The sequence below is a fragment of the Balearica regulorum genome, chromosome 5 (assembly GCF_011004875.1).
Source record: "Balearica regulorum gibbericeps isolate bBalReg1 chromosome 5, bBalReg1.pri, whole genome shotgun sequence".
NCBI lineage: Eukaryota > Metazoa > Chordata > Aves > Gruiformes > Gruidae > Balearica > Balearica regulorum.
Genome location: NC_046188.1, coordinates 51,993,822 through 52,021,029, shown reverse-complemented (window position 1 = coordinate 52,021,029; position 27,208 = coordinate 51,993,822). Strand labels below are relative to the sequence as shown.

Below are 27,208 nucleotides of genomic sequence, written 5' to 3'. Positions count from 1 at the left end.
CCTCCAGCAAAATATGTTGATATCATTTCATAATCAGTTTGATTCAAGGCTATACTACTTAAAAGACAACAACTCCAGACTGTTCCTTAGCGCTGCTCTCTTCCTGGTGTACACATTCCTGCTACTACCATGTACTGCTGCAGGTCAGTTAGGGAGCCAAACAGCAAAAAGTAAAATGGTTTATTTAATATCCAAAGGGTAAGCCGTATCAATTTTACTACAAGCGATAACGCCAGTAGAAGACACATTTTAGCTGGCATAAAGCAAATCAAATTACCCACTAGCCTCTCCTATTGCTAAAACAGCTTACAAGCATGATGGTAAGACCACACTGCATTCTTAAACCTTGCTTTCAGAGGACAGAGAAAAACTGGTTGAAAGAGGGGGCTCAAATCAAAACAAGCACTAGCATCTCTACAATAAAAATGGTGCAAATACTTACAGGAAAATATTCACGTAAAAGTAATCAGTGCATCCATTCCTGCCTTTGTGAAAGAGCTTTTATAGTATTTACATCTCATATCAGTAAATTAAACCACTACTTTTACCAGCCAGCAGAACAGATACTCATGTTACAGCTCTACAGTATAGGTTAGCCATTTGCTATGCAGATCATTAGCTTCATGAAGTAAAACATCAAATCCATCTTCCACCTCTCCCTAATATCTCAGACAACTGGTTATTTGGCACAGCAGGGAAGAGGGTCAATACATTGGAGTGGTCCATTTGCTCTGTGCCTGCCCTCACATTATGCGAGTTTGTCTGCGTGAATTCCTTCCTTTGGCTAAACTATGTAGAGTACTAAAACAGAGGTGCAAGTTCCAGGTCCACCTATGTCTGAAGGGGAATACTAGTGCTATTGTTTACAAACTTACAGTGAGTTTGTAAACAATAGCATCTCTTAGTTTCCTAAGATATTAGTATGGCTTCAGTTTTGTTCAGAAATCAACCAGTTCAAGGCTGCAAAACAAGAAGCTTTTTGCTTAACGATGTATTAACATCCTGTTATAAATGAAAACATGAGTGCATGCTGTCCTTTCACAAGATATGTTTGATCACAGGAAAAAAGTGCCTGTATGTTCATGTTGAAGATCATGAATGGCACAAAGACAGCTGAAGACGGTTGTGCCTTGGGACATCCTGTTGTGATAAATAACCATTACTACAGACAAAGAGATCAGTGACCTATTGATCACATTTAAGAACTCTGTAGTGTGCATTTTCTAATATTCTGCACAGTAAGTAAACTACTGTCCACAGGACTCACTTCTTCCTCCAGTATGCTGCTAGAGATTTGCCCCTCTAACAAATTCAAGAAACAGCAGGGAGTCACAGGCTTTACTTTAATCCAGTAATCCATTAACTCCTTGTCCTCATAAGGAAAGGGAAATAAATACGAAAGAGTACACAGCAGCTTCCAAATCCTGTTACAATTCAGATACTAATTGCAGCAATTTAATACAAGTTTAATAACTTAGGTGCCTACCATGGGTGTTTTTTCTAACTAGGCACTACAAGTTAAGAAAAACACTACAGCTCAAACCGTGAGAGTTTGAGGAGTAACAAGGTAATACCTTCTAGCTTAAACCAGATCTTTGCCCAAATGAACTGAAAGCTTACTGGAAGCTCACATCTGAGTGACTTTATGACATATAGAACATCTATTTGGCAGTTTAGTTAACAAAATTACATTGACTCCTATCAAAAGAGAAACTTTAAGCTACGAAGATAAGCAAAACCAGAAGTGCAAGGTTAGGCTGCTACATAAAGCAGCTCTTCCTCCTTCCTTAACTGAACAGCATTTAAGTAGTCATTTCCTTGAACATTATTTTCATACTGTACAGTTACACTCCTTTCAACAGGGTAAGGCAGTATTTGCACTGATTTAGTACAAGTCATTGTGGACGCTTTTCTACCTTTGTTCACATTCAAATAATAGAAGAAAAGTGTGAGGCTTATCCAAAGTCTCCTAGTTTAACTAGGAGTTCTAAACAACTACTATTTCAGGGGCCTTAAAAAAAGAATCCCTATGAGCTTATTAATTGATGCAGATATGCAGTAGTCTCTGTGATAGTATTTAACTTCCTCTTACCAGTCCTGATGGGTAGTTTTTATCCAAAGGATTTCAAATTCAGCATATGTTACGTTATATTCTCCAATGTCTCTAATGGAGAGGTTGGCTATCACATTAAAGATTCTAGGTTTTTACTACCTCTCTTGTCTATTAATCTTTGCCTACTCCCCTCTTTTCTCAGCCAAACATGCACAAATTCAAAAAAATGAAACACACACACACACTCCCCCAATAAAAAAACCCCAGCCCCTCGAAATGACCAGAAGAAAGCCAAAACAGAGAAGCCATAGGCAGAATACTAGTTTTGTTTTACAAATCCTCCTCAGATTAATCTCACGCTAATTGTGTTTTCCTTAAATCACTCTCCTGCAAATAGTAGCAAGTGATGCAAGACTTAGCGCTTATTATAGCTCTAAGCAGCATGCTCTTCTTAGGGTTTTTTCAGGCCAGAAACTGTCCATATTAGATGAGCGGCCATAGCCTTGCAAGAGAAACAGGGAGAGCAAATCAAGATGCCTTGCCTTCAAATTTCTTCAAAGAGATAAGTAACCTAAGAATACAAATAAAGAAAAGTCATTGGCTGTCTAGAGAAGTAACTCAAGTCCTACTTTAAAACCATACCAAAAGCAAGTAAGAACCTATACCTCAGAGGACCAATGCAGTAGCTTTAGCCTACACACTGAAAGCTGTATTACTGACATATAGCACTAAAACAATCCATATATGCCCAACTCATCCTATGTGAAGTTTGTTTTACTGTGTGGCTGTTCTCACTGAGAACAAATAACTCTATACATACCCACATGGTCATTTAATTCATGTGCATGCCCCTCCCACATACACAGGTTATACACTCCATTATCTACCATCCAGTCAAAAGGGTGATCATCATATGATCAATTTCATGAACCAGTCTTTTTTTAATGCCCGCTTGCTTATCCATAATCTGATGCACCAGTCCCAATTCAGTGAAGGAAAGCTACTGCCGTCAGACTTCAAGAGGCTGAACACTCTCTCTATCCAGCACAAAAAATTATTGCATTAAGTTCTATGAGAAGAAATAGACCTTTGTTTAAGATATCTTCTGGGGTTTAGTCAAAGGAAAAATATAACCGGAAGAGAAAGGAACAATATCCTGGAACAGAACATATACAGAAACATTTGGAGAACAAACTAAACTAACCCTTCCTCCCACTGTCCAATTTTTAAGGTGACACTGAAAAAGTAAGACAGTTACCTAAAGTAGTGAGGAAATTAAGAACTGTCTTATTCTCCAAGCCCATGGCAAAAGCTGCTTTTGCCTCTCTGTAGATCCGTTTCATCCACCCAAGAGTAGATGACCTCCTGATTTTACAGTGGAGTGGGTTACCAGTAGTACACTTAATATTGTAATAGAAACTATTTCTACACTAATGCCTTCAAGAGCAAGGAGAAAAGCACGCTTTCCTATTTTTCAGGGTGAATAGCAGACAATGCTGCTGTTGCAAAAGAACTGCTCGAGTGACAAATGACTTGAAGTACTTCAGCATCAGTAAGCATAAAGCTATTCTCAAAAAAATGAAAACAGACTCCTGATGATATGTCTGTCAGCTAAGACTGCTGGAGAGTTTATAAAGCACCATTTTGCATAAACCAAATCACTTCAGCAGCTCTGCAGTACATGCACAAAAAAGATTTAACATATTATTTAAGAATAAGTATTTCTTGCAGTAGTCCACATGTTTATAATACACGTGTTGTCTCGTTGGGTTTTAGTTCATTAGGCGCTTCATCCAAGCAATGACAAGGACTCTTCCTGACCTGAACTCTTAAGTCTGGATGGCACTTCACCAAACCACAAGATTCAAAGCTTTCCAGCTCCACTACCACCACAATCTATTCTACAGTACAGCCATGCCTTACTGTTTCCTCAGTGGGCCACATTAAGTGCTAATTAACTGGGCTATCTTAACCAGGTACTTCAGCTTTCCATCTAAAGTTTTCTTGTCTCTTCTCTAGTGTCTACAAAAGATAAGCCAAAAAGCTATTTGCTGTACTATTTCACATATGTTATAGAATAATCCACTGAGCAAGTTTCTAGAAAAGCCCATACATCTATTGGCAAGTTGTCAGGCATCTAAAAGGGTCATTTTCTCAAAAACACTGTGCTGCTGCCTGCACTAGGACCTCTGTATGCAAGATACAGAGCCTACATAAGTTGCCTGAAACAAAATTCTGAAGAGTACCAGGAACTGCAGGATAATTCATTTTCTTATACTACTGGATTTTGAAAATTCACTTGATATTCATATGAATAAAGAACATTTCATTTTGAAAAAGTCACTCAGTATTACAGTTTTACAGAGACTAAAGTTAAAGCATCAAAAAGCACTTTTGCCCCTTAAAACATTTTATAATTGCTGCTACAAGTAGTATGCTGACCTTTTTTTTTTTTTTAAGGAAAAGCTTTACAGACTTTTGAGAAATCAGTGTATTTTAGAGCAGATTTTTTAAAGTTATGTAGAAAGTAATTCTTATATTCAAAGTCCTATGCGGCATAGAAGCATTTAACACACTGATCAATAAGTTTAATAAGTGACCCAGGTGCCAAAAATATGACTGACACAGAAGTGACAACCAGCCTTTTAACTATTCAAAGACAGACTAGCAGTGTGAGCTGTTTGTTCTCTTGCAATCAACTACAGTTATAAGCACAGAAAATTACTATCAAGTAAGACCTTTTTGAAGCCTGCAACAGACTGGTAAAACAGATAGGCAAAACAAGCATCACTCCCAAATCAGTAATAATAAAGTTGCAAGAGAATGATGCATTATTTAGTGCTGCATACCTTGTAGGTACAAATGCCCAAAAAATAAGACGATGTAAGAAGATTAAGCATTTCCAAAGGTAGACAATCTAAATTTACAGAACCTAAACTTCAAGGGGATACTTATTTTATTACCTTGAAATCACATGCTGTGCGTCCACCTAAGCACAGTTAGCACACAACAAATGCATTTTCATTTTCAGCAACACCTACAATGCCAATTCCTTATTCGTGGAAAATCTTTCAGGAAAAAAACCCAACAAACCCATACACCATGTTTCAACATTACTCATCATCTGGAAGGGCTGTAGGCAAACTAAAACCATTGGGCCCTTATGGTAGTGCTACAGAGACAAATGAGTCCAACTAAGCCAGAATTAAGGCTGAAATTCAGAATGTCAGCAGGCATTTTGCACATCAGTACAACTGTCAGATATTTAGTCCAACTTTAAGGCTACGAACCAAGGTTAAGAGCTGCACTTGGTGTCTAGCTTCCCTGTCATCTCAGAACAGGAACATTTTCTTAGATTTACAAGTCAAAAGATTCTGCTCACCTAAACAGCTGTTACTTCTGGTTCTTGACAAACATCTAGCTCCCCACTCTGAAAAGGGAAAGACCGAACTTAAGCCAATACCAGTGCCTGCACAGCAGAATCTCTAGAGAGCGTTCAAGTATTTTTGGGAATCTTAGTCAGCGTACACCAACCCATGGTTAGCTAGCAACACTTGAAGTGCCCTTAAAAGAAAGGGATTCAAATGCCATTAGACAGCTATTTGGAAGCTGCATAGATCACCTACTAACGGGAACTATCAGCTCTTTTGCAGCTATTTGAAAGATGTAGTTACTTTCTTCATTATGAAGATGAGAAAGATGCAAAAGTAATTATATCTCCCAAAGAGTTTTCTGGACAGGGATAAAACATTTGAGAAATAGCAGTATTTAGACACACAGTGAAAGCGTTAACATTTTGTTTCACAAGCAGTTACATCTTTGTCACTCTTGCAGACACTGAGAGCATGAGAGGTTTGTTGTCAAACCTGGACAGAGAAGTGGTTGTTCCATCAGAGTTCACACACCACCTACGCGCTGACAAGCTTGTGGGGAAATCAGTAGTTAATTTGTTCTATCCTACTACCTTAAATCTTGTTATTTCACATCTCTAAACATAGGTTACGAACCTAAAAGCTTGAATGATTCTCTTGTATTCTTTTCTACTGAATTCCACTGAAAACAAAAGTGGACAAATGTGTTAACCAACTGCAAGACATAAGAGACACTGCAGAATAAAATCGTACTTCCTCTAGGTAAAAGAACAAAAACAATAATTAAAAAAGTAGGCAGATACAACAGCAAATCTTAAATGCTATGACACCACGTGAAACTATGTTATACGTGCAGCTTGTAGAGAATATCGGGGCACTAGAAAAATTTTCAATAAATAGTTGGGCCAACCAGACAAAGCACAAGAGCATTCACGTAACCTTGAACTGATATGCAACACATTTTATAAGCCACCTTCCACACATACAAGAGCGAAGTCTGAAGAAACCTAAGGACCTGCAACACTGTTCTGAAAAAAAGACTGAGACACCTTTTGCTGTAAGGAAGACTATCAGCCTTGAATTTTACATACGAGGCCCCTGATTACATGGCTAGAAATCCCAATCACCTGAACTTAGTTTAAGGAAACTCTGCATCTAAATAGTCTCATTTTATTGGTATAATTTTATCCCCAGCTTTTTGTATTAGAAGTCAACAACATGAAGAGTTTTCCAAGCCGGTGTGGTCATCCCAATACAAGCTCAGTTAGATCATCATAATTTGCATTAAAAATTTCTCCACATCCACTTTCATCTGTTAGAGATTAAAAGCAATGTTGGTAAGGTTTCAAGTAGACTCAAGTAATCTACGGACACACACAGGTGGACAAAAAGAGCTGTTTCATCACATCAACCACAGTGACCTTAGCCCTTCCTCAGGCAATTCCTGCCACATCATACACTTAGATCTCTAACTCAGATTAATAATAAACTGCTATCACAAGCAATTCTCAGTCAAAAAGGAAAGCTGAGCCCCCAGACATGCACCTTCCCCCTCACACACCAAGCAGCAGCAGATTTGGACTCCTCCTTTCTGCCCTGCACAGAGGTATGCTCCCCACTCTTCCCTCAGGGGGACACCTACCCACATCCCTCTCCATCCCATTTTTAATAACACAGATCCTGAGAGCTGATTTCTGTCAAAATAGAATTCTAAAGGCAATTTAAGCCGAGCTTAGGCATACCCTGCTCACAGGCACCCTTACAGAGGCCTGCTTTCCATCAGTGACGTTTTGAATTGAAAGTCGTTCATGGATTTGGAAGGAGACCAGAGACGCCTCTCTCTGGCCAAAACCCACCCACAAACCCACCCGCACCCCGAACACACGCCAGGTTCGCTTCAGCACCTTATAAACAACGGCGGCGACGGGCACCGACCTCTCGGCACCCCCCTCCACCAAAGCAGCGACCACAACCCCCAGCACCCCTCCGAAACGGTGGGGGGAGGGGAAGGAGGTAAATACCCCAACCAACCCACCCAAAACGCACAAACCAACTCAAACCCACAGCCAAAAGCCTTAGGTTAGGTTGCTCCCCCCACCCCCAGCGCGCCGCCTCCCCCGCCACCCCCCAGGGCGCGTCGCCATTTCGTGAAGCAGAAGCGCTCCGAGCAACCCGCTGCTGCGTGTAGGGGGGAGAGGAGAGCACTGGGGAAACAACTGGGAGAAAGAAGCCCAAGCCCCAGCCCCACAGGGCAACAGCCCATAGCAACGGCCAGCCAGGCCCAGGCCCCAGCCCCAGCCCCAGCCCCAGCCCCACCGCGCCCCAGCCACCACTCACAGTTCCGGATATCAGAGATGAAGACCGCCAGGCCTCGCATCCCGTCGCCCTTCGACACCGCAGGCATCGTGCCACACGATCACGGCCACTCAACAACACACCAATCCCCCACAACTACCACCTCCACCACCCGCTCTCCCCGCGGGGCTCTTCAGGCCGCTGCCGCCGCCTCTGTAGCGCGCAGGCGCCGGGACGGCTCTCGCGCCCCCGCAGGCGGCGGGTGCGCGAGGCTCTGGTGCCACCTGCCGCGCGGAGGTGGGGGCGCTGCGGACGGCGCTGGGCCTCTCCTCTGCAGCGAGCAGGGTCCCTGGCCTCTTCCCTGGCTCCTTGCGCCGCGCCCAGGGTATCCCTGTAGGAGCCCGGGCGATCATGTGGCGCGGGAGGGGCGGCTGCTTGGAGGCTGGGCCCCGGAGATTGGTGGTGCCGCCGCTGGGACGTGATCACAAGTCACCGCCATCAGAGCAAACGGGCCCAGGCTGACATGAGAGGTCCTCAGGGCGGCTTCAACCGCTTGATCCGCAGGTGAATCTACTCTATGCTCCCTGCTCAGGAACGGCCTAATCCCTTCCGTGCCCCTAATAATCGAGAAGTTTTATGAATTCTGAAGGAGAAATATCAGGGTTTACAGAGGATGTAACTTCCGAGGGAGAAGGAGAGGGACAGCAGATCAGGAGACAAGAAAAATTCGCTTCATTGGTAGGCTTTGACTGGTATGTTAATCTAGGATTTTATTTCTCAAATGTGGAGAGTGGGATACAGACTCTGCATAGTATGGTACGTAAGATCATGGTTTCCACAGGGTGGACTGACAGAGGCTGTGCCTCAGTCCTCCCACTCAAAAGGAGCCCCAAAACAGTGCACGGGATCTACTTCACGTACCCTGCGTAGTCACTCTGAACATTTGCAAGCCCAAGAGCTACTATATGCAGAGCCGTCCTTTGTCACATACTTCTTGTGAGCCTGCCCTCAGTTGTGTGACGCAGTTGCTCTACATTACATGGTGATTCACGTTCCTGGGGGTGCAAACCCAGGACTGCATGTTTCTCATGAAGACTGCAAACATGCAGAGCAACACAGTCCCACACCACATCTACTCCCAAGACTGAAAACAGTTCAAGGTTAAATTGTCTTAAACATGCCAAAGAGGTAGCACTGCACAGAGCATTTAATCTCATCAGCTGAAAATAGATTCAAAGGGTGTCAAAACTGGCCTAGTCTGCCTAACCAAAAGAATACTGAGAGTTTCAGTTGTAGAGCAAGTGATTACTATACTTAGTGGATTATAATGACCTGCAGAATCATGGGGTTTAGGGCTACGGAAGATCAATCAGTCATTTAATCTGGTTTCCTGTATACTTCAAGCCATTTCATTTTACCTGTTCTTTTTTTTTTTCCTTTTTTTCTTTTTCTTTTTTTTTTTTCTTCCCCTGAATTGAGCCCAGTATCTAGCTTCTAGCTACAGCCTATCTTCCAGAAAGGCACTTAATCTTGATCCGACACCATCAAATTCACTGTTTCCCTGAGTATTTTGTTCCCATGGTTAATCCTTCTCATTTAGAGCTTGCATCTTATTTAAATTTTTCACACTCCAGTGCCTTTTAATTAATGATACATTTTCCTCTCGCAGATAAAGAATTACATAATACTTGATACTATCACTGATGGTGGCTGTAGACCTCAGGTCACCTCTCAAGTGTCTGTTCTGCATGTTTTCAGGATCCATGAGTGCTTTTTAGTTGTATTATTTAGTTGTATCTATTACAAAGATGACAGTATGTGGTAGTCACGCATATATCCGTCTCTCCCTGGATCCATTTTGTAGACCAAGTGCAACTACTGGCAGTTGTACACAGCTAGTCTTATATTCAACACAGATTCTCTGCATCTGTAGGCTTACTTGAAGAAAACTCTCCTTTTTCGTAGCTTTACAAACACATTTTGATGCTTAGCAATAATTTCCATTTACCTTTGAAGCTGAAAGCTTAAGATGTCACTATGTAGGAGTTTCTGTTTCAGAAAAAATAGCTTTTTTTGAGCTAGCCAAAATGATGAATTAATTTCTACTCTTAAGAGCACAGTGACACCTAAAGGCTAAGTATATCAGTCCTGTCGGGCTGTATTCCAGTCAATACTGCAACTGCAAGTCATGCAGGTACATTTAAACTGCCTTTTAAGCGGTGGCTTAAATACTGCTAGCAGACTAGCTGTGGCAGTATCAAGCTAAGCATGGGTTGCAAATTCTGCTTTAGAACTGGGGTAAATATCAAGGAGTTAACCCACATGGAGCTCTCTAGTTTTGTAACTATACTGCAAAATGTTTCATTTGAAGTGGCTCAGTATGCAGTACACATACCCCAGTTATTTCATGTCAACCTCCTTTGACTGTCTTTCACAGCTTTACTATATTCATCCTTGCTCTCTGTCTTCTTTTTGCCTCAACAAAGGCTTATGCAATTACGGCAAATGTGTAGGTGTATGTCTGCCCTTACTGCCTCATAATTTAGACCTTATTAGCCTATTTCAGGCAGGTTTGGATAAGGAGCAGTTACAAATGTTATGTGAATAAATAGCTAGAGGAAAGAGAGCCTATAATGGTCTCTAGCTGTCTCCTAATTGAAAGAAACATTGTAATGTGAGCTCAGCTGTTTTTAATACAGCATAGAGTTCACATGAGGCACAGTCCATACAAATGCACTCAGTTAATAAATCTGGAAAATGTTTTGGTTTGAGCTTAACATCTATAAAACACCGGTCTGTGAAAAAACAGACTTCATTAGTTCCATCCCAAGATGTTGTGATTTTAAAAGAGATTTCTAATTACTGTAAAATCAGCATTAAAGGGGAAGTAGTCTCAAGAAATGCTTTCCTATTACACAAAATGTTTTGCAACACATTTGTTTGCCAAGAAACCCACAATATCTATCCCTTCTTTCCCATGTCATACATTGGTTGCTTTAATTATTTTCAGAATTTCATTGCACTTTGGTGCAAAGACTTGAATAATCACACTGATCTTCATAAAACTATTACCATTAAACTGAATGGATTCAGCTGGTGAGTATCTGTTTGTGGGAACTACAAAAAAGGAATTGTTCCTTTCCCTTTTTTACTTCTGTCAGATTTCTCCCTCACCCTATCAGTTATTGTTTTCTTCTGCTCCTCATGGTCATTCTAACCTTTACTGGAAGCAAAAAGAGCGAAGGATAAAACAGAATTGGTGGCTCCTCCTCATGTACACTCAACTTAATTATGCCTCTTTGAGCTGGCCACAAACGCATAGAATTAAAACAAAAGACTTATTGTCAGTAATAATAATCAAAATCAGTAACTGCTAGACTATGAGGAAAAAACAAATAGAAAACCGATCAGTATTTTATGTAAGATATTCACCTTCAAATCTTGGGGCCTTTTCATTTACAGAAAAGAAAAAAAAAAAAAAGAAGCATGAGATAGAATTCCAGGAAAAGCAAAAAGGAAATTTAATGGAAAAGAAATTACAATTAGTTACATACAGGGAATTTAGGTGCTGAGATGCCCAGCGCTGTGGGACCCAGCCTTCAAGCACCTGGCTCTAGGAAAAGAATTTCTAGTGCCAAGTTCAGTTACTGAATTTGGTAAGTAGTGCATGGGGTAGACAGTGCGAGTTAAACAAGATACATTCATGATTCCCAGAACAGATACAGATTCTTGTTTCTTTAGAGAACATTGAAAAAGCATAAAGATCCTCTTGTCTTTTAGTCTCACTTAGTGGAATGTCATCCTCTGGTGGGGACTACCCAATACCTTCTAGATGTGTTAAAAATTTGGGTGCATCCTTACATGTAAGAGAGAAGATCTGTGATTTCCTTACAGGTAGCTATAGGTCTCCTCAATGGCAGGATGCACCCTGTCAACTACTCAGTCCCACTAAGGCTCCAAGAGTCAATGGGAGAATATAATGGGAATGCAACACAGGAAATGATAGATTTCATTACAGATAGACAGGAAACAAAACTGATTTTTCATGCCCTCATGCCTTATCTCTGTTGTTCCTGCTATTTAGAAGTATAACCTGGAAGCATTTAAAGTTTGTGAGAGATGAACAGCATATTATGAAACAAAGAAAATCTGGTACCACATGCATTGTAAATTACTTTCGGTACTGTAGTTATGTACTTTTTAAATTTGGGGCAGTTTATATGTGAAAACTTCAGACAAGGAACAAGACAAGTAGACAAGTCCAGCAAAGGGCTACAAAGATGATTAGAGGACTGGAGCATCTGCCTTATGAGGAAGGGCTGAGAGACCTGGGTCTGTTTAGCCTGGAGAAGACTGAGGGAGGATCTTACCAATGCTTATAAATATCTAAAGGGCAGGTGTCAAGAGGATGGGGCCAGCCTGTTTTCAGTGGTGCCCAGCAACAACACAAGAGGCAACAGGCACAAACTGGAACACAATAAGTTCCATCTGAACATGAGGAAAAACTTCTTTACCCTGAGGGTGAAAGAGCACTCGAACAGGCTACCCAGAGAGGTTGTGGACTCTCCTTCTCTGGAGATATTAAAAACCTGCCTGGATGCAATCGTCTGCAACCTGCTTTAGCAGGGGGGTTGGACTAGATGATCTCCAGAGGTCCCTTCCAACCCCTACCATTCTGTGATTCTGTGAAAAAGTACTGTGTTTCAAACATGTCTATCAAGCAGTCCTATAAGATGAAAAAAATCACCACTTCTTGAGAGAAAGCTGAAGGATTATTCACTGGTGTTTTGATGACACCAAAAAAGTGGCACGAGACATTCCTTTGTCCTGCTTTTTAGTCTGTAACTGTGTGAGTCCAAATCTGTTAGTAAGTACCAGTTTCTTTTCTGAAGTCCTTGGCAGAATTTAAATCTTGGAGATTTAATGCACAGAGAAAGCATACATGTTCTTGGCACTTGCCAGAGAGACCATACATCTGATTCTGGCAAGACTTTTGTTCAGAGGAAAAACATTTCAATTTTTTTTTTCAGTGCTAAAGAATGTTCATGAAGATCTTCATTACACAAGAGGTAATGAAGGAGGAAGACAGATCAGGAGAAAATAAGGTAACCTTCCAGTTCAGCTTCTGGGAGTCACACCAAGCTGTAACCAACACTGAAAGCAGGTCACAGAGAGGTTTCTGTTGGGAAGCACGCTGCCAGGATATGCCAGGCTTGCTTCTACATCACAACATGACACATCTGTTTTTATCAAGTCTTTTGATATGGTATTTAGTCCCTGCAAGCAGACCATGAACATCAAAACTTCTGCTGCAGTAAAAATGCAAAGTGTAGAATGTCAGAAGATTAAAAAAAAAATCTCAATTTAAACCATAAACTTTTATTTTATAGCCTGTTAACGGCCATCTGAGATTTGACTGCTCCTTTCTGCACACCTGGGCTTAGCAATATTGCTTGCTGACTCGCTGCAACCTTGTCTGCACATCAGTGCACATATTTTAGCCCAAACTCCCTACTTACCTACGCTATTTGCTACAGCTTGGAATAAACCAAGAGGAAATTTACCGTTAGATCATGACTAGCATTTGCTTTCTTCAGTGTTGTCGCGCACCAATGCAACCCACGCTCGCGGACAGCCGAGCCGGCCTCACCTGGCTCTCGGCCGGGGTGAGCAGCTGCTCCCACGACTCTCGCTCCGCCCCAGGGAGCCAGCACCAACCAGCGGCCACGCCCTCGAGCTTGCAACCACCAGCACTGCCTCGCCGCCATGTTGGCGCAACCGGTTCTTAACCGGCACCCTCCCCCACTGCAGTCCCTTCAGCGCTGCCCCATCAGTTAGTGGGGTGGTGCCGTCCGCCTCTACTTCCGAAGTGGCGGCGGGCGGTAGGTGGTGGCAGCTGGCGGCTGAGCGCAGTCTGGGGGGAGGGAAGGGGACGGGCGGTGCGGGTGTGCGCGCGCTGGCGGTGCGCTGGCTCTCGGCCTGCGCCGCAGCCGGTGTGGGGAGTGACATGGCAGTTGAGGGGGGCACGAGTTGCTCCGCGGGGTACTAGTTCGGGAGTAGGCCGCGGCGGGGGTTTGCTCACAGGGAGCCTGCTTGCTCGGAAGGCCTGCAGCCTGTTGGGGTCTGTGAGGTCTGCGTGGAAAGTTTTGGTATCTAGAGAGTCAGACAAGTGTGGGAGGCAGTTCTTACTCAAAGTAGAGCACCTTACAAGAGGAAAGGGAGTAATGTTTACACAGGCTAGAAACGGGTTTATTTTTACTCTTTACTCCTGAATCTAGCTTTTGTTGATTTAATTAAAAAACACATCAGTAGTGTGCTTCCTGGGCTTCCTTTACCAAGTGATGCAGACTCCTTCTTGCAGCAGTGGTTAGAATCTAGTTTCTTCTTTAGGAATGAAGTAAAGCATTAACTCTGATTTCCGAATAGTCACTGTGCTAGCCTCAGATTATTTAGTTTCTTGGGTTACTTCTTCTGGACAGCCTAAATCTATGCTAGTTTTTCCCTCTTAAAGATGGGTTTAAGACAGCTGACTAAAAGTGTATTCCCTCATGTGGAGACTCAGGTTAGACAGCATTTGTGATCTGGCTTCGTGAGAAACTTGTGCTTTGGATCAGTTCATTGAAAGATGTTTTAAACCATAACTTGTCCATAGTATCAGTTGAACAAGGACACAAACAGTCAATCTTCAAGTTTACTTGCATTTTGCAGTGATACAGTAAATAAATGAGTGCCAGACTCATACAGTTCTACTCACTTTAGTTTGAGGAGAATTAAAAAATTATGAAAGAATGTTTGCAGAAGAAAAACTTTATGGGCATCTTGTTTTGTAAAGCTTGCAAAAATTTATGCTTATATTCTGTAAAGAGTATTTAAAGTCTGACTGATTCATCCTCATGTAGTAGAGTGATGCTGTCTACTTAATTTTCACTAAACTGATGTTGTTAAAGAACAAATTATTAAAATAAGGTTCCAACCAAGAGTTGATATTGGACTGTCACTGGCAGAAACCATTTTGCCACAGTCTTGGTGCTTCCTGTAGATATTGACTTAATAATTGGCAGATAGATATGATCATGTCAAGAAAATGAGCACATTTTGATGTCTAATTAGAGCTCAGTGATGGTGTTTTAAACTTTTGTGCTTCAGCTGTTAAATGCTAACTTCTCTTCAGGGAAGTGGATGCTGTTGCTAATAGTTTCTGAAAGTGAAATCAAACACCTCCAAATCAATATATACTAGCTTCTGAAATAATTGATATCCTGTCCAAATAGTTAAGACTTGTATTGACTATTCAGGCTCTCAATTGTTCCTCTCTGCAGTAGTTTATAGATCCTGCCAAGCTAGATGGAACAGAGTATATGCTATCAAGAGTAACCTGCTTTGCCTAATTTTTTAGGATGTGGAAAACAAGGGGGTTACCAGTGACCTTGAAGACAAATTAGAAGTGTAACACCTTAACTATTGAAATTTCAAATGGTATGGTAATTTAGCTTTTATCCCACCCTTTGGATCCAAGAAATATTTGAAGGCTTTCTGCTTTTATTTTTGCAGTCTTTGTAAGACTTGACTAAAGGCTTCAAGAACTTAATGCACAAAATGCTTTGATGTTCTATGTTCTTTGGTGCTAGTGGCGTTGTTTTTTTCCAAGCACTTGTGCTGCCATCATCCTTCTGCTTTGTTCCCTAATCACATACTCCTCTCTGTTTTCCTGTAGAATCCCCAACTCCTGCAATAAGTATCTCTGCTTTTTAAAACCTCAGAGCCAGCCACATCCAAATATGCTTAAGTTTATTAGGTTGTTGTTCTCATCTCTGCATTACCACTGTTGGCCTCACGTAGCTGCTGTTTTCATTGAGTTCGTTTTCATTTAACCTTTAAGGTTCCTTCTGCCACCATGTTACTAGCACAGCACTCTAAAAGAGTGGTCAGACTGCTGTTGTGGGATCCCTCACTTGATGTTTTGTACAGAAGCCAAATACTCAAACTTTGAGCAGCACTTGTTACCAGTGCTAAAGGAACAAGTCTTGTAAATATGACTTGAAATGAGCTTGTAAGTCTTTAAAGTGAGTGGTAGAAATGTTAATTCTTCAGAGCAATACAGGAAGGACAAGAATTTTTTAGATTTGACAAAACTTCCGAAAATTATGGGAAAGATTTTTTTCTTCTGCATTAGGATCTCATAATTATGAGAAACAGCCTGATACATTTCTAGAGCCACTAGTTTATTATAGATGAAAGTTAGTCCCAGTTTGATAATTAGGACTTGCAGAATCAGTAACAGGTTGCTTTTCTTCATTCTGGTATTTTACCTGCTTTTACCTTCATTCCCCTAATGCTAAATATTTTTTTCTCTATTTTCTTCTTATCCACTTCTGGAAAGTAGGCTGGAAAACTAATATGATTCATGAATGGGTGGAGTTTGAAAAATAAGTTCTGGCTGTATTTGAATTTTTTTTTTCATGAAGTCTGTCCTATGACAGAACAAAGGTGTGATAGATAAATAGCACTGAACAGTAACTGTTCTCTATTAATTCTCAATTATTTTAGCTGGAGCTGGGACAAACTGTCAAAGTCATTCTTCTAGACCAAAAGGACCCCTTTTTTCTCTTTTTCTCTCTCTATCTCTTTCTCTCCAGTTCTGTGTGTATTACTGACTTGGCAAGGAATTGAAAGCAAAGTTCTTCCCTGTTAAAGGCACATAGCTATAAGCATATACCTATAATTCTTTCTGTCTCTTAATTTGTAACTTGCTGAGTGCGTTAGCAGATGGTATCTCTTATTTGCTATAGAAAAGGTAAGGTGGTACTATAATTGTTCTGGGAAGCAGACATTTCTCTCAGGTTCAGCTGTCAACCCTTATACTTCTTTAGGGATTCTTTAAAAGGGAAGCTGCAAGTGTCCAACCCACTTTCCCTGTAATACACCTACTAAAACAAGGGTCAAAAAAACCATGTTCAGGCTTAGGAGTCTCTTAAAATACTCTGCTATTTTGCTGCCAGAGCAAAAGCACTCTTAAAACAGTACGGCCTTAATAAGTCTGATTCTAGAGGGCGGAAGATATTGCTTGACTTTTCTTAGGCAAGAAAACTGAATTAGCCTGTTATATTCTGTTCACGGAGATTTGAACCCCTGTGTTCTCAGGGCAGGAGAATCTTGACATGGGGAAAAACACCATGAGGCTTCTCTGTACTTCACTTTCTCTTACGATGATTTGCTGGCTAGCCGAAGGTACCCTGTCAAAAACAGATGCAAAGAAAGGTGCTACAAAAAAGGTGGAAGAAAAGGTAAGAGAAATAACTGAAATGCTTATCTTATCTAACATGTGCAGTGAACTGATTGAACTTTGGTAAAGGGACTCTTGTTCTGTCAAAACAGTTAAAAGCAACCATGCATTTCTGTTGAAGCTTATGCTTACAAATAGGACTACCTGGAACTGTCCTTTCCTTCAGCTTTTATGGGTGTCACAAATGGTTCAATCCTCGAACAAATATCACGTAGGCTTCTGGAGCTTTATCCCTCGTGCAAGCTGCAGAAGCAGAAGTTTTTGTCCCCTCTTGCATAGCTAAAGGAGACATACTTCCATGCCTTTGGAAAGAGGGGGCAGGGAGCGGTAGTTTGGGCCAAGAGTGCGAAGTCATTTACTGGTGGAAGGGAAGGTGTTCTCAGCCTTGTCGGGGGAAGGCTGTGTCCTCCTGGTAGAAAAGTCTGAAGAGCCTTCTAACCAGCATTTTCTTTGCAGGCAGAAATAGTTCAGAGTCCTGTAGCAATCTAATCAAACAGAGCCAACATGCTGAAGTCTCTCTTAACTTGATTACCATGTTCTTGTTTCCTGCCTGTTTTCTTTCAAAACTGCAAGAAGGCACATTAGTGCGAGAGAAAGGGTGTGTATAGAGAAGAAGTATGTTTACCAGTGCATATACCAAGTATATGTATTTAGTGTTGCTATGCACATTAGGTAAAAAAGTAGACATGTTCAAAATCCTCTCCTTGCATTATAAGTATAGTTAATCCTTCATTATGCAGATTCACCTCTCATTGTTTGTATTGCTTGCTTGCTCTTTGTCTACCAGGAAGAAAATCTAGTCTGCAGGTAGTGAGGATAATACAAAGTGTTAAGATGCCTTATCCCTAAAGTCCTTCTGCTGAATCAATAGATGTTTTCTTTGTACTCACCATGCACGCTTTTTAGGCCTTTTTATTCTGTTTCTGTCTCCTAAAACTATTCGTGCTGTTCTAGTTGAAGCAGATCTTACTTGAAGAAAGGTGTTCAGAACCTTGGCCTTCAGTAACCACAATGCAGCATACTCAGTCTAAAATATATCCAGTTTGAAAGTAGTCTTCAAATTCTTGGTTAAGAATTCCTAACCCCTTTTTATCACTTTGGGGGTAACATGCCAGAAAGCATTGACTAGACAGCAGAGCACCATCAGCTGTGGTGAATTATGTTCTTTAATCTTACCACTTCTTGATTTTTTTCTTTATATGCTTTTTGCCTTGCAAACAAAGTAAGTTTACTGATGATGACAAATAATTTCTGAACACTTTCCTGTTTCAGTTTTAAATCAAACTGCTCTGCATCATTTAAAAGGAGTTCTCAGAGTTTAATGATGTGATTTTTTTTTTCCTTTTTGAAGTCTGTTGCTGTTGAAAGTGGGTGCTTCATATGGCTGGTTCTAAAAACTGTCTTCTCCCCCCAGACACTGCATTCTGATAAAAATGTGCAGGACCGGGGACTGGTAGTTGTGGATCCAAAGGCAAAGGATATTGTATTGGAACACAGAAGTTATTGCTCCAAGAGGATGAAGGAAAGACATTTCTCGGGAGATGTTCTGGGATATATTACTCCCGTAAGTTAATAAAATGAATAAAATTGGTTCTTTGAATAAATATGTAGCAGACTGTACTAATCTGAAATCTTGCATCCCTGCTTTAAAAGCATTTTTATAATAATGGGAACTTCTGGTCAAATACAGTGAAATAGCCAGAGGATTATTTGAGAGCTGGCTTGGGATTCAGGTGGTCTCAAACCCTTGTTATCCCATCTATCTCTTGGAGGATGTCTAGGTCATATTGTTTTTCTTATCACTGGTAAAACAGATATGATAGTATTCTCTTGTCTTTGAGCCATGTGAAGTTGCAGTAGAGTCGGACCAGGAGGGCTACTAAGTGTTCTCATACCATGCAGTTACCAACTTGAATGTTCTAGATAAACAGTAAAAATTTTATGCTGCTGTCAAACTGATCTCTTTTGCTATCCAGTCTTACTATTATTCAGAACATCCTTTCTTGAATAATAAATGTTTCTTCCTTTTGTTTGGAGGATGCTTTTCACTTATTTCAGTCTTACACTGCTCAAAGGAGCCAGGACAGGTGACCCAAGCTGGGCGGGGGCTATTCCATACCATGTGATGTCATGCTCACCATAAAGGGGGGCTAGTGGGGCAGGGGTGGGTTTGTCCAGGTTGAGCCTCAGTCTCATGGAATAGGTAAATTGTTCTCTGTTATCACCCATTGTGAATATCTGTTATCAGCACTGTTGTTGATTGTTTCCCTCTCCCTTGCTGTCCCAGTAAACTGCCCTTAGCCCAACCCTTGAGGTTTTGCTGTTGTTTTTCTGTTCTCCTCCCCATCCCGCCGGGGGAGGGGTGAGTGAGCAGCCTGTGGCACTCAGCTGCTGGCTGGGGCTAAACCACTTCAGTCCTTTTGGCGCCCAACGTGGGGCTCGAGGGGTTGTGATAATGACAAGTCTGACCCAAGTGTGTTAAAGCAAAATTGTTACAAGCATTTATAATGTTATTGAAACAGTCGCTGGTCATAGTGATGTTCTGTTTGGTCACATGGCTCTGGTTTGTAAACCCGTGTTTACTCTGTGTAATCTCTGCTGTGCTGTTTATCACCTCTGGGAGAGGGGTTCCTGTTCTCATATTGTTGTATTGTGTGATAATGACTTATGATATCATCGACAGTCATGAGTCTGAGCTGGTTGCTGGCTACTTGCACGTAGCATTTTGGTCAGGCCTGTACCTTGGTCAATATCTTTCAGAATTGATTAATAATTGCACCCAATCTGTGGGGAAGACAGGGGGGGATACCTTCTCTCACTCTTTCACCTCCCCTTTTCCCTTTTGGTTGGTTACAACAATTTTTGAGAATTTTGAATACCCTTGGAATGTTCAGGTCAGTATATTCCTATTGCTAGGTCTCCTGAATGTTTTCCAACTCCTGTTCAGGGTTAGCAAAAATTGTTTCAAGAATACCACCCAGGGCTCTTCCCCCAGGCTGAATGGTCAGGGCTGGCAGGGCATGTGGGAGAGTATGGGCAGGTATCTAGAGACCTCTTCACCCCCAATGGTTTGGAGTTTCACTCCCAAACAACTGCAAGACCCTGATAAAATGGTGGAATATTTGAAAGGAAAATGCTGTGGGGATTCTAAGGAGACACGACTTACTGCACGGTGCTGGGCCCTGGCCACAATCTATCAAACACTGCTTGATAGTAGACAGCACCATCCAGAGGGAGAGAGCAGACCCACAGGCACCGCAGCTGCCCAAACCCCCGCAACAGGCACTGTAGCCGAGCCAAAAGATCAACCCATACCAGTATCAGTTGCCCCTATACACAAAAAGAAATACACAAGGAAATTGGTTCACTTAGTAAGAGATGATGATGAACCGGGACCATCACGAGAATGAGAAGAAGAGCCAGAACCAGAAGTGATCACCCAATCTCTGTCCCTGAGTGAGCTGTGAGATATGCAGAAAGATTTCAGCCGCCTTCCAGGGGAGCACATTATTACCTGGCTGCTCTGCTGCTGGGATAATGGGGCCAGTAGCCTGGAACTGGAGGGCAGGGAGGCCAAGCAGCTGGGATCCTTGTCTAGGGAAGGGGGCATTGACAAGGCAATTGGGAAGAAGGCACAGGCCTTCAGCCTCTGGAGGCGACTCCTGTCAAGTGTGAGTGAAAGGTATCCTTTCAGCGAAGATGTCGTATGTCAGCCAGGCATGTGGACCACCATGGAGAGAGGTATCCAATATCTGAGGGAATTAGCTGTGCGGGAGATGGTTTATTATGATCCAGACAACGCACAGTTGCCTACAGGCCCCGATGAAGTCCAATGTACCCGACCCACGTGGCGAAAATTTGTGCGAAGTGCACCATCATCATACACCAACTCACTGGCAGTAATTGACTGGAAGAGTGAAGAGGCACCCACAGTGGATGAAGTGGCTGGCCGACTCCGGCAGTATGAAGAGAGCCTTTCTTCCTCCCTTGTCTCTCGTAAGAGGATATATCTTACTCCCCACCTGCACAGACCCGTATTTCAGCTGTTAGGAGTAAGCGTTTTTCTGCTCCGGAGAGGGGATATGGAGCGTACACACCACGAGGTATCCTGTGGTTTTACCTGCGTGACCACAGAGAAGACATGAGGAAATGGGATGGGAAGCCCACCTCAACCCTGCGGGCACGCGTACATGAGCTACAAGGCAAGACAGCTGTACAAAAGGACTCTTCCAGAAAGAATGCTGCTCCAGTTTTCACCGGGCAGCCCCCCAAAGTGAAAGGCCAGATCGCACTTCTGATCCTCTTGAAGGGACTTCTAAGTCCTTTCTGCAAGAGATGAGTAGTGAATATGATGAGCAAGAGTAGAGGGGCCCTGCCTCCAGCCAGGTGGAGGAAAGGGACAACAGAGTGTATTGGACTGTGTGGATCTGATGGCCTGGGACATCGAACCCACAAGAGTACAAAGCCCTAGTGGACACGGGTGCACAGTGTACCCTAATGCCATCGAACTATGAAGGGGTGGAACCAATATCTATTTCTGGTGTGACGGGGGGATCCCAACAGTTGACTCTGTTGGAGGCTGAAGTAAGTCTAACTGGGAATGAGTGGCAAAAGCACCCCATTGTGACTGGGCCAGAGGCTCCGTGCATCCTGGGCATAGACTACCTCTGGAAAGGGTATTTCAAAGATCCAAAAGGGTATTTCAAAGATCCAAAAGGCTACCAGTGGGCTTTTGTAATAGCTGCCTTGGAAGCGGAGGAAATTGAACCATTGTCTAGTTTGCCTGGTCTGTTGGAGGACCCTTCTGTTGTAGGGTTGCTGAAGGTTGAAGAGCAACAGGTGCCAATTGCTACCACAACTGTGCACCGGCGGCAATACCGTGCCAACAGACTCCCTGGTTCCCATCCACAAGTTAATTTGTCAACTGGAGGGTCAGGGAGTGATCAGCAGAACCCACTCACCCTTTAACAGTCCCATATGGCCAGTGCGGAAGTCCAATGGAGAGTAGAGGCTGACGGTAGGCTATCGTGGCCTGAATGAAGTCACACGGCCGATGAGTGCTGCTGTGCCAGACATGCTGGAACTTCATTATGAACTGGAGTCAAAGGCAGCCAAACGGTATGCCACAGTTGATATAACTAATGCATTTTTCTTGATCCCTTTGGCAGCAGAGTGCAGGCCACAGTTTGCCTTCACTTGGAGGGGTGTCCAGTACAGCTGGAATCGACTGCCCCAGAGGTGGAAACACAGCCCCACCATTTGCCGTGGACTGATCCAGACTGCACTGGAAAAGGGTGAAGCCCCAGAGCACCTGCAGTACATTGATGACATCATTGTATGGGGCACTCAGCAGAGGAAGTTTCTGAGAAGGGGAAGAAAATAATCCAAATCCTGCTGCAGGCTGGCTTTGCCATAAAACAAAGTAAGGTGAAGGGGCCTGCACAGGAAATCCAGTTTTTAGGAATAAGGTGGCATGATGGGTGGTGTCAGGATTCCTATGGATATTATCAACAAAATAGCAGCCATGTCCCCACCAACCAACAAAAAGGAGACAGAGGCCTTCTTAGGTGTTGTGGGTTTCTGGAGAGTGCACATTCAGAATTACGGTCTGATAGTAAGCCCTCTCTACCATGTAACCCAGAAGAAGACTGATTTCAAATGGGGCCCTGAGCAATGACAAGCTTTTGAACAAATTAAACAAGAAATAGTTCATGCCGTAGCTGTTGGGGCAGTCTGGGCAGGACCAGATGTAAAAAATGTGCTGTACACCGCAGCCGGGGAGAATGGCCCTACCTGGAGTCTCTGGCAGAAAGCACCAGGGGAGACTCGAGGTCGACCCCTGGGGTTTTGGAGTCGGGGATACAGAGGATCCGAGGCCTGCTACACTCCAACGGAAAAGGAGATATTGGCAGGCTATGAAGGGTTTCAGTCTGCTTCAGAGGTGATTGGCACTGAAGCACAGCTCCTCTTGGCACCCTGACTGCCAGTGCTGGGCTGGATGTTCAAAGAGAGGGCTCCTTCTACACATCATGCAACCCGATGCTACGTGGAGTAAGTGGGTTGCACTGATCACACAGCGGGCTTGGATAGGAAGCCTCAGTTGTCCAGGAATTCTGGAACTGATCACAGACTGGCCAGAAGGCAAAGATTTCGGAATGTCGCCAGAGGAGGAGGTGACACGTGCTGAAGAAGTCCCACCGTATAATAAACTAACAGAAGATGAGAAGCCATGTGCCCTCTTCACTGATGGGTCCTGTCGCGTTGTGGGAAAGCATCGAAGGTGGAAGGCCGCTGTAAGGAGTCCTACATGGCGAGTTGCAGAAGCTGCTGAAGGAGAAGGTGAATTGAGCCAGTTTGCAGAGGTGAAAGCCATCCAGCTGGCTTTAGATATTGCTGAAAGAGAAAAGTGGCCAACACTGTACCTCTATACCGACTCATGGATGGTGGCCAATGCCCTGTGGGGGTGGTTACAGCAGTGGAAGCGGAGCAACTGGCAACGCAGAGGCAAACCCATCTGGGCTGCCCCATTGTGGCAAGATATTGCTGCCCGGCTAGAGAAGCTGGTTGTAAAGGTACATCATATAGATGCCCACGTACCCAAGAGTCAGGCCACTGAGGAACATCAGAACAACCAGCAGGTGGATCAGGCTGCCAAGATTGAAGTGGCTCAGGTGGATTTGGACTGGCAGCGTAAGGGTGAATTATTTCTAGCTTGGTGGGCCCATGACACCTCAGGCCATCAAGGAAGAGATGCGACATATAGATGGGCCCGTGATCGAGGGGTGGACTTGAGCATGGATGCCATCTCACAGGTCATCCATCAATGTGAAACGTGCGCCGCAATCAAGCAAGCCAAGCGGGTAAAGCCTCTGTGGTATGGAGGCCGATGGTTGACATATGAATATGGGGAAGCATGGCAAATCGACTACATCACGTTCCCACGAAGCCGCCAAGGCAAGCGTTATGTTCTTACAATGGTGGAAGCAACCACTGGATGGCTGGAAACATATCCTGTGCCCCATGCCACTGCCCAGAACACTTCTGGGTCTTGAAAAGCAAGTCCTGTGGTGACATGGCACCCCAGAGAGAATTGAGTCAGACAACGGGACTCATTTTCGGAACAACCTCATAGACACCTGGGCCAAAGAGCATGGTATTGAGTGGGTGTATCACATCCCCTATCATGCACCAGCCTCTGGGAAAGTTGAAAGGTACAATGGACTGCTGACAACTACCCTGAGAGCAATGGGTGGTGGGACCCTCAAACACTGGGACACACATTTAGCAAAGGCCACCTGGTTAATTAACACTAGGGGATCTGCCAATCGAGCTGGCCCTGCCCAATCAAAATTACCACGCCCAGTGGAAGGAGATAAAGTTCCTGTAGTGCGCATGAAAAATATGTTGGGTAAAACAGTTTGGGTTATCCCTGCTTCAGGCAAAGGCCAGCCCATCTGCGGGATTGCTTTTGCTCAGGGACCAGGGTGCACTTGGTGGGTGATGAGAAAGGATGGGGAAGTCCGGTGTGTACCCCAAGGGGATTTGATTTTGTGTGAAAATAGCCAATAAATTAAATAGTATGATGTTAATAGCTATATACTGTATCAATGGTAGGACCATAAGAGTCACCCAAAACTAATGAAGGATGGACTTTGGAACTAGAACTGACTTCAACTAGTGCCCAGAAACTTCATCGAAAAATCACGTCTTTGGCATCCAGACTGCGAGCATGGACCATACCAGATACACCAGCCGTGAAAAACTCTGGATGCAGCGTGCAACAATCCAGCAGCATGCACCATTGTTCCTGCTCTGAGAGACTGTAATGGTAGATGGAACCCAAAGCCATGGCCTAAATGAACTCGATGGACACTTTAGAACGATGGCCCATGGAGTAAGAGAATGGTGCCTGTGAAATAATCTGGGCATGACGTAGATGGTATAGAATAAGGGGTGGATAATGTCCTGGTTCTGGCAAGGATAGAGTTAATTTCACAGGGAGCCAAGACAGGTGACCCAAGCTGGCCGGGGGCTATTCCATACCATCTGACATCATGCTCATCATAAAAGGGGCCTAGTCGGGCAGGGGCAGGCTGGGCGTGGCTCCTGGATGGGTTGAGCATCAGGTGGGTTGGTCGGTAAATTGTTCTCTGTTATCACCCATTGTGAATATCTGTTATCAGTACTGTTGTTGATTGTTTCCCTCTCCCTTGCTGTCCCAGTAAACTGCCCTTATCCCAACCCTCCAGGTTTTGCCGTTGCTTTTCTGTTCTCCTCCCCATCCCGCCGGGGGAGGGGTGAGTGGCACTCAGCTGCCGGCTGGGGCTAAACCATGTCAGACTGTAAATTCCAAACTATGTTGGACTCTGCATTCAAATTCCTGTAGTTCAGGTGAAATGGCACAATTTGAAGATTGCTTTTCATGTTGCTATCAGAGTATCCAGAGTACTTTCTTATTTAAATAATAATAATGTCCTGGAATGTTTTCTCAAACTAACAAATGGGGGGGATCTTACAAATGATTAAAGTTCTGTTAAAGAATTTATATTGGTCAAAAGTAAGGTGAACTGTATATTTTGCTTTTAAGCCTATTGCTTTTCTTTTTTTCTCCTTTCTTTTGCAAGTGGAACAGCCATGGCTATGACATTGCTAAAATATTCGGAAACAAATTTACACTAATCTCACCAGTCTGGTTACAAGTGAAAAGGAGAGGGAAGGAAAGGTTCCAATTCACTGGGCTCCATGATGCTGATAAAGGTGTTATTTTCTTTTTCTTTGAATACACATTGCAAAGAAGATTGCTGGTGGTGTTGTAGACTGGGTAGCTTTGGCAATACATGTATGTGGGTTTTTCTGGCTCTACCTTATGATGAAGTACTTTCATCCATTACATTTTGGGGGGAGTTTTCTTCAGAGTGAACTTCTTTCTGTCCCCACCTGGTTCCACATGTGTACATAGTTATCTGTCCAAAGAATAAGTAGAAAGACTGGCTTTTCCACCAGGCTGTCTACAAGGCCTCTCAAAAAGAAGGGACAAAGAATCTGTACAGGCAGAAATAATGTTTGGTGTTTGCACTGTGCAGTTGTTTACCTGTTGTGTTTTTTTTCCCCTCTGCAAAAACTTTTGGGTGAAGTTGTTTTGGGAATGGAAGATAAATTTAATCTGAAGAGAATTTTTTCTTTCACTGTCAAGAAACTGGCAGCAAGTTCAGATTGCAGCTCGTATGTTCTTAAATAATAACTAAGTAGTTTATGGGTTTGAACTTGATTGAAACATTTGTCTGTGGAATCTCATTTGAAGCAACTATAATTCTTACCATGTTGGTGCCCACTAACAAATTTGTTCTAGTGCAGCGACTGCCAAGAGGAGTGGATGGGACACTTGAAAGTACTATCTTAAAAAAAAGAAAAAAAAATTCCTCCTAGGTGATGCTTGGTGACTGCAGAAGTGTTGTTCTGAGTAGGCAGTAAGATAGTTTCCATGATGAGGCAGAACCGTGAGCAGGGTGGGGTTGGGTAGAGACTGTTTTAAGATTGTAGTTAATGCTGTGGTGGAGGTGATTAGCTGCAAGTTTGTGCATCAGAGAATGTTTTGTCTGTGTTGGTTATGAACTAGTAGTCTGTGGCAGGAAGACCAATTTAATGAAACTGTGCTACATTATTTGAAGAATGCTTGAAAATATGTTGTCAACATCATTTATATTTTAACAGTTCTTCTCTTACTTGATACTCTTTGACAGGCTGGATGAAGGATGTCAGAAAAACCTCCAAAAACATCAAAATAGGTGAGCCTCTGATTTATGTTTGTTTGTTTATCATCTTTAACTTGTAGCAGAGAAAAAGGCAGCTTTGTTCCTGGTGTATATGGGAGAAAGGGAGGTTACCTTAGTGTAGTTGTATGAGGGAAGAAATCCGAGAAGAAAACTAAAAGCAGTTAACTATAGATAGTTAAGTAACTGAAATGTTGATCCTGTTGGTGCCCTAATATTTTGCCCTAACTTCTTGTTTCTGGATAAACCCTGGGTCACAGGACCATCTCTGGAGGGGTACTTTGTATATAGCAGTACGTGCTTACCTGGGGGAGCAGTCTTCAAACTTGTTGTTCAGGGGTTCTGCTTAGTTAAAAAGAAAAAAATCCAAATCTGAGTCAGTCACACTTTCCTGTGTGATAGTAGAAAAATCCTCCTTTGGCTATTCTCCCCTTGA

General features: G+C 43.0%; 2 protein-coding genes across 8 annotated transcripts in view; one reads left to right on the top strand and one right to left on the bottom strand.

Moving 5' to 3' along the window:
* The window catches only part of AP2A2 (adaptor related protein complex 2 subunit alpha 2), a 48,977-nt gene extending 41,023 nt beyond the window's left edge, over nucleotides 1–7,954 (bottom strand). For 4 of the 5 annotated variants that reach the window (XM_075754888.1, XM_075754889.1, XM_075754890.1 and 1 more), the window contains exon 1: nucleotides 7,762–7,954. In XM_075754888.1, the coding sequence (XP_075611003.1) occupies nucleotides 7,762–7,828 (67 nt within the window). In that variant the 5' untranslated portion in view covers nucleotides 7,829–7,954. The remainder of the gene's footprint in view (nucleotides 1–7,761) is intronic. The other variant, XM_075754892.1, reaches the window with a different exon arrangement.
* Nucleotides 7,955–13,452: 5,498 nt separating this feature from the next.
* The window catches only part of CHID1 (chitinase domain containing 1), a 132,381-nt gene continuing 118,625 nt past the window's right edge, over nucleotides 13,453–27,208 (top strand). Inside the window, exons 1-6 of one of the 3 annotated variants that reach the window (XM_075754885.1) lie at nucleotides 13,473–13,601; nucleotides 15,116–15,195; nucleotides 16,861–17,003; nucleotides 18,417–18,566; nucleotides 25,627–25,759; nucleotides 26,743–26,787. In XM_075754885.1, coding sequence (XP_075611000.1) covers nucleotides 16,878–17,003; nucleotides 18,417–18,566; nucleotides 25,627–25,759; nucleotides 26,743–26,787 — 454 coding nt within the window. In that variant the 5' untranslated portion in view covers nucleotides 13,473–13,601; nucleotides 15,116–15,195; nucleotides 16,861–16,877. Of the gene's footprint in view, nucleotides 13,602–15,115; nucleotides 15,196–16,860; nucleotides 17,004–18,416; nucleotides 18,567–25,626; nucleotides 25,760–26,742; nucleotides 26,788–27,208 lie in introns of all 3 variants that reach the window. The other 2 variants (XM_075754887.1, XM_075754886.1) reach the window with 2 other exon arrangements.